Source organism: Leptodactylus fuscus, chromosome 6 (genome assembly GCF_031893055.1).
Source record: "Leptodactylus fuscus isolate aLepFus1 chromosome 6, aLepFus1.hap2, whole genome shotgun sequence".
Lineage (NCBI taxonomy): Eukaryota > Metazoa > Chordata > Amphibia > Anura > Leptodactylidae > Leptodactylus > Leptodactylus fuscus.
The window spans coordinates 105,289,288-105,297,359 of record NC_134270.1 but is presented as its reverse complement, the minus strand read 5'-3'; the positions used below and the strand labels follow the sequence as shown (position 1 = coordinate 105,297,359).

General features: G+C 41.8%; 1 protein-coding gene across 1 annotated transcript; it reads left to right on the top strand.

Moving 5' to 3' along the window:
• Positions 1–2,538: 2,538 nt before the first annotated feature.
• On the top strand, positions 2,539–7,790 carry NPBWR2 (neuropeptides B and W receptor 2). Its single transcript, XM_075278630.1, has 2 exons — positions 2,539–2,671; positions 6,559–7,790. Exon 2 carries the CDS (start codon positions 6,811–6,813, stop codon positions 7,783–7,785), a length of 975 nt encoding a protein of 324 aa, XP_075134731.1. The 5' UTR covers positions 2,539–2,671; positions 6,559–6,810; the 3' UTR covers positions 7,786–7,790.
• Positions 7,791–8,072: the final 282 nt, after the last annotated feature.

Below are 8,072 nucleotides of genomic sequence, written 5' to 3'. Positions count from 1 at the left end.
CTGGGTGACTGTATGGGCTCCTCACGCTGCTGCAACCCCTACTCTGGGTCTCTGCATGGCCTCCTAAAGCTGTTGCTACCTCCACAATATATTGACTTGGCACTCTGTGGCCTACATACACTGCTGCCACCTGTGCACTCTGCTACTGGGTGACTGTATGGGTTTCTCACACTGCTGGTACCGCTGCACTCTGCCATTGGATAACTGTATGGACTCCTCACACTTCTGCAACCTCCACTCTGCTAATAGGTTTCTGTATGGCCTCTATGGCTGTTGCTACCTCCACAACATTTTGACTTGCCACTCTGTGGATTACTCACACTGCTGCCACTTCTGTACTCTGCCACTGGATGACTGTATGGCCTCGTAAGGCTGCTGCAATCTCCACCCTCTGCCACGGGGTCACTGTAGGGTCTCCTCATGCTACTACTGCCTCCTCACGCTATTGCCAGCACCCCACTGTGCCACTGTATGGCTTCATGAGACTGCTGTAACCTCCGCATTCTGTCACTGCGACACTGTATGGCCTCATAAGGCTGCTGCCACTTCTGCACTCTGCCACTGGGTCACTTTATAGCCTCCTCATGCTAATGCCACCTCCTAACACTACTGCTGCCACCCCACTGTGTCCCGGAGTCACTGTATGGCCTCATAAGGCTGCTGAAACCTCCACACTCTGCCACTGGGTTACTGTATGGCCTCCTCATGCTCCTGCTGTCTCCCCATTCTGCCACTGGGTTACTGTACGGCCTCTTAAGGCTGTTGCAACCTCCAGTGCCATTGGGTCACTGTATGGACTTCTCATGCTACTGCTGCCTCCTCACACTACTGCTTCCACCCCACTGTGCCACTGGGTCACTGTTTGGCCTCCTAAGGTGGCAGCAACTCCTACACTCTGCCACTGGGTCACTGTATGGCCTTCTCACACTGCTGCCGCATCCACACTTTGCCACTGGGTCACTGTGTGGCCTCCTCATACTGCTGATGCCTACTCACTCTTCAGCTGGGTCACTGGATGGCCTCCTAAGGCTGTTGCATCTGCCACACTTTGCCACTGAGTTAATATGTGGTCTCCTCACACTCCTACTGCCTCCCCAATTTGCCATTGGGTTACTGTATGGCCTTCTTACGCTGCTCCCACCTCACCACTCTGTCACTGGGTCACTGTATGGCCTCCTAATCCTGCTGCAACCTGCACACTCTTCCACTCGGTCACTGTATGGCCTCTTCACACTGCTGCCACCTCCACACTCTGCCACTGGGTCACTGTGTGGCCTCCTCATGCTGCTGCCACCTCCCTACTCTGTCACTGGGCATTGTATGCCCTACTAAGGCTGCTGCTACCTCCAAGTTATATCACCATGCCACTCTGTGGCCTCCTCATGCTGCTGCTTCTTCAAAACTATGTCACCATGTCACTATGAAACCCCTCCACTCTGTCAGGGAGGCTCTATTTGTATAAGAATTGACTAGAACAGTTCCTGCAGACATCTGTGTGGAATCAACAGTTGAAGGTGTCACAGGAGTGCGCTATTTCATGCTACAGTAGGATCTTGCGCCTCTGCACGGTTCTTTATACCTGGCACTAACATCAACGTGTAAGGCTGAGTTCACACTTGAGTTATTTAGTCAGTTTTGGCCCCGTAACTGGCCAAATAAGTGAAGTGTGCAGTGGTTCTAAGAGTGAAGCCTGTCATGTGCATGTCATACTGACTCACTGTATTGTTTCACTACCACAGAAGACTCCCTATGTGTGTTACTGCAAGGTACAGTGTGCTACAGCACTATACAGGCTCTCTGCAGCCAAGAAATAGCTGTTTTTTTAAACACTATTCACTGCAAATTAATTTGGATAGAATACAATCTTTTTGGGAAATCTGGAGAAGCAGCCTAAACAAATTTTTCAAAACTTTGCTCATCTCTAATGATAATAATATTATCAATATCATCATCAACAGCGGAGGGACAATTCATGGTTATTGGGCACCAGTGGTAATCAATGAGTAATTCTATCAGTCAACAGTGACTACAGTTCTTAGGACTCCCCTGTACTTCTCTCTCATCAGCCTTGCTCTGGGCCCCCCAACTGTGTGTTGGTTCAGGGCATTATACTATGCTGAGGCTGTGGGCATTCTATTGTATGGGAGCTGGGACATTATACTGTGTAGACGATAGAGCCATTACATGGTGTGGAAGTCATGTACATTACACTGTGTAGACGATAGAGCCATTATATGGTGTGGGAGTCGGGAACATTATATTTTGTGGGGATTAGAAGTATTTTATTGTGGGGTTGAACTGGGATATTATACTGTATGGCAGAATTCCCCCCTGAAAACCCAACAATGGACCCCACCTCCACCTCCACATCTAAATCCTGCATATGCTCCTGCCAATAATATTGTCTTGGTGATGAATGATCCGTCTCACCTTAGGCGCTATGTTATATAATGGAACTGTACAAAATACTAGACTTCTCACTGTAAGTGTGCTGTGAGATCAGCCCCAGCCATTATTATCCTTCACAAACCCACAGTAGTTTTGTTAAACTCACACAAGCGTCTAACGTCACACAGCAATTACAGATCCTCCTCCCAACCACAACCCCTGTAGAGGAGAGAAAGAAGGAGCAGAGCGCAGGAGAAGGATCAGAGCCTGCACAGAGCGCAAGGTAAGGATGAGTCTGGAGCTGCAGAGATACCAGGGGGGTCATCACTACAGATCAGAGAATGGGAGGTGGCAACAGCATAGTCAAGTAAAGATGACAGGATAAATCTAGAGGAAGACATCGCTCCAGAGAAAAGGAAATTTATACAATGAGAATGGTGCCCTTAGTAAGTTCTTCTGTACATACCCCTACAACATATTACAGAATAGCAGAAGAATCCTATAGAGTAGTGAAGGGAGACTGGAGAGACTGGTAAACTGAGTCTAGGGGATATATGGCAATGAACACAGGGGATTCAATTGATGATTTAAAAAAAGGACAATAGTGTGGGGTGTACACTGATGAGAAAAGGGGAGATGACAAGCTGAAGAAAAGAGTTGAGGAGAGGATGTCCTACAGTGATTGGGGCTAAATGGGGTCTACAAAGAGAGAGAGAGTATATGAGGGTCTTTATTAGAAAAGCCGAAAAGGGCTGTACGCCAAAAGAAGGCTGGGATCTATAGTGAAAAGGGTAAAAGAGGGACAGAAAGTGTAGAAAGAAGAAAAGAAAAGCTGGTTCTATAGAATAAGAATCAATGGATAATGGAGGAGCGGCAAGCACAAGACATGGTTTAGAGAACATGAAGATATAAGACAAAGTTTTATATTAGAAAACTGCTACTAACAGATACAGGGATGTACATGCACATCAGAAGAGGAGCCAAACAGAGAGATTTCACAGGAACAGCCTTCACAGGAAAGGGGGAAACATGCCAAGAGGTTGTGAGAGAGCCGAAGTTGAGTGGGTTGAATGGATTCTACAGGGTAAACAAATTGAAAGTAGATAAGACTGGTCTAGGATAGACGTCACAGAATAGTGGCCTATATTGTAAGGCATAGAAATAATGTATATATTAGAAGCCAGAGATGAGGGGTCTATATTGTATGGTACAGAAGAGGGGTCTATATTGTATGGTACATAACAAGGGTATATATTGTATGGTACAGAAGAGGGGTCTATATTGTATGGTACATAACAAGGGTCTATATTGTATGGTACATAAGAGTGGTCTATATTGTATGGTACATAACAGGGGTCTATATTGTATGGTACATAACAGGGGTCTATATTGTATGGTACATAAGAGTGGTCTATAGTGTATGGTACATAAGAGGGTCTACACCCACAAAAGAGAAGTTTAAGTTAGAAGGCACAAAAGAGGGGTCAACATTAAAAGATACAGTAATAATGTCTACTGTACATTAGATGGAAAAGAAAAATCTACGTTAGAAGACACAATAGAAGAGACTATAATATAAGGCACAGAAGTAAACCTGTTTGTAAATAAGAAGGATCTGTACTAGAAGGCAAGGCAGATGTATCTATACTCAAAGGCACAAACTGGGGGGTCTACACTAGAGAGCGCAAACAGAGGGCTTTAAAATAGATTCACAAATGAGGGGTCTACAAGAATCATATAAAAGATATGTCTAAGAGAGTGGGCAGTAGAAATCTTACAGAAAAAGGGGCGTTGAAACATGAATGAACATAGCTGGGAGACACATGAGAATGTATTACAAGTTACTAAACAATAGAGCATAGCACATAGCAGAACATAGTACATGGTGCACATAAGAATATGTTTATATATCAATATTAAATAAATTGTAACACGTACAAAAAATAAGATACAGTATATGGATGGGTCAAACAGTACAATACAGGCAAATGTAGGGGTAGTATGGGCAGCAATGAATAATATCTCCATTACAGGGAAGACTTCATATGACATGAATGTATAGATGTAGCAGTATAAAGAGTTGACGTTGTAATAACATATGTTAATTACTATATGATTAATTTGGCTTCACATGTTACTGCAAGTTATACATCAATTAATATCACTGTACAGGAACGTATTGGTTATTGTATTTGTATGTAGTAGAAGGGGCCAGCACTACATAACTAATTCTATGGGCCACACAAAGAAAAGCTCTGTTATTACATATATTTTTACATTTAATTTTAAATGACATCTTGCAATATTTAGACATATGTTTCAGGGATTAAATGATTCTATAATTCATTGTTTGATTCTTTGCTATTTATGATATAATTTTGCTTATAGACTTGTTAAACAGAACACACAACACATGAAACCTTGTGATAGAACCGGTATAAAAACCAGCTCTGCTACATCTGCAAACCCAACTGCTACAGCTAAATATTGCTAGAAACCATGTGGAGTAATGTAATGGCAGCTGTTCTACTGCACTCACTGTCAGGACCTGCTCACACTCGGAATTTATGGATTTTTTTTATTATTACCTTTTTTACATAATTTACTGTTACTTTAGAAGCAAAGTTTAGTACATTGCTCTAGGTTAGAGAATTATTTTATAAGGAAAGTTTTATATCTAATATTCACAATAGAGACGAATCCTTTACCTGCTTCGTGAATTAAGATTCAATTAAATAATTCCCTATTGTGCTGAATACTGTTATTTAATTATTATGTTAATCACTATCCAGCTACTTCTACTAGTATTTTGTATGACTAATGGAGGCATCAGTGCGGATCACTGAATCCAACACACGAGATGCTTTACATCTAATCTGGCATCTAATTCTGTGTAAACTATTGTTCTAGGATATCAGCCACTTCCGACTGACTACAGGCAGAAAGCAGTGAACAAGAGGTGTACATAAGGAAAATAATTTAGCACCAACTTTGAAAGCCTATGCAAAGGCAACAGAGCATGTAATGTATGTTATGAATGTATATTCATAGTTAATTTTCTATCTAAGGCTGGGTTCATACAAGTGCTGGCTCTCCATACAGAGATTCTATTCCTCTCTCCGCTTGAAAAATGCGGAGAGAAAAGAGCTGCAAGCAGCGCTTTTATCTATGCATTTTTTGCCGTTTTCAGGCGGAAACCAGGCGAACCTCATTATAGTCTATGAGGTCCGCGGGTTTCTGTTGGGCGGACTCCCCGAATGGAAACCCAAATGCACATTTGAACCTAGCCTTAGTGCTGCCACCAATCACTAATTCGATTCATATATGTTATGCTGGGTTTACATAGAGCTCCATTGATTGGGTTCCTAGGTTTCAGAACCATACCAATTGATGACCTATCCTAGGTCTTTACATTTCATTCTATAAAACCCCTTTGCTATAAGTTCCCCATTTATATTGTTACAAAATAGGCTCCCATTCTAAAACTATAAAGCAGTGATGTTCTCTATGGTGTGACAATTACGGTGATCGGATGAAGAGCTTCTTTTTAGGCTTCAGGATTCAGATTGAATCTCATACATCTATAGGGATTTTCTATGAGATTTTCATTTGGATCATGGGGTAGCTTTATAAACACTAGTACAAGCAGATAGTGAGACCCGCAGCTCATAGTAATTCATTAGATCTGCTATTAGTTCCTAAATAGTCTCTGATGATAATGAGAAACTGGTTGCTATGGGCAACTGCAGAATTATTACTTGGGTTTGATCAATCTCCCCCATTGTGCCCAAACCACATCTGAGTTCACATCACGAGACTATAGCTCACATAAGACTATTTTGATTGTTAAGGTGAGCAACCTATACCTTGGATGTTCCCAAACAGCCTGATAGATCTCAGCTTTCTGGACTCCTGTTAACATGGCAGCAATAATGCTGGATTACAATGCATGCTCTATGTGGCAGGGATTTTTCTTTGCTATTATCTTTTCCTTATTACATTATATGCTTCTGTACTTGGACATATGCACACGCATGCACTTTTCAGTTTGTATCTTCAGTTTTTTCTATAGGAAGTCTCTGCTGATTAGAAAAAATGAGATTGTTTAAATCTTTTTTTTATCTTGACTGATTCTTTTTCTCTCTCTTTTTTGCTTTGCTTTGCTTTCAGAAGCTGAACAGATTATCACCCCGAGGACACTCAGACATATCTGACACTCTCCCAGAAGCTCAGCGTATTTCGAGGCTTAAGCTCCCACACAATATGCATGCATTCCTAGTACGCCTTTTAATGACTAGCTGGTGGATGGATACGTGCATGTATGGGTTAATATACCAAGAAGCTGCAATATGTGAAAAGCCATGAACTGCCCTTCGCCTCATTTCCCATCTGTCCTTCTAACAAGATTTGAAGCAGAGAGCCATGGAGAATGTGTCCCTGCTGAGTCCTCCCAACTTATCTTGTATTCTTGGTGATGTTAATACGCATATCACTAGCAATGAGCTGCCCCCTGACTTTTACATCATTCTCCCTGTCATCTACTCTGTGATCTGTGTGGTGGGACTGACAGGGAACACCGCTGTCATCTATGTCATTCTCAAAGCCCCCAAGATGAAGACTGTCACCAACCTCTTCATCCTGAACTTGGCAATTGCAGATGACTTGTTCACTCTTGTTCTTCCCATCAACATTGCAGAGATACTACTACACTATTGGCCCTTTGGGGTTGTTCTGTGTAAAATTATCTTGTCTATAGATCTATACAACATCTTTTCAAGCATCTTCTTCTTGACTGTCATGAGTATAGATCGGTATCTTGTGGTTCTGGCTACTGTAAGGTCCAAGAGGATGCCTTATCGTACATACCGAGCAGCAAAGATCATCAGCATTCTAGTTTGGGTCTTGGTCATTGTCATTGTGTTGCCTTTCACTGTTTTTGCTGGAGTATACATGGATGATATGGAGTTTAAGAGCTGTGGATTGAACTTTCCCAAACCAGAAAAGCTATGGTTTAAAGCAAGTCGTATCTATACCCTCTTGCTGGGGTTTGCAATCCCAGTTTCCACCATCTGCATCTTGTACATGGTCATGTTGTACAAACTACGAAACATGAGGTTGAATTCCAATGGCAAAGCCTTAGATAAAGCTAAGAAGAGAGTCACCATTATGGTCTTTGTTGTCGTAGCAGTTTGCCTATTCTGTTGGACTCCATTCCATTTGGCCACCATTGTATCACTTACCACAGATTTGCAGGAGACCTCTTTGGTCATTGGAATCTCTTACTTTATCACAAGTCTTAGCTATGCCAACTCCTGCCTCAACCCATTTCTTTATGCCTTTCTAGATGACAGTTTCAGGAAGAGCTTTCGGAAGTTGCTGGAATGCAGAGCAACTTGAAGTTGGAAGAAAATAACCTATTTTTTTTAATCAAGTTTTATGTTAAACATATTTTTAAAGAAGTTTTGGTGAGTTTTTTTTTAAAAAATTTCCATGTTATTATCTATACTTAAAAAAAATCCTAAAAATCCTGCAGTTCTGACTCTGGTCACTAAGCCAAATAACACGCAGAGACTTCCTTTTTTCTGTAGGAGATTTCTTTGCACAAGCTACCTAACTTATTAGTACACTGATGATTATAACTATTATGTATATGTAGATAAGACACAGAATCCACAGTCACAATG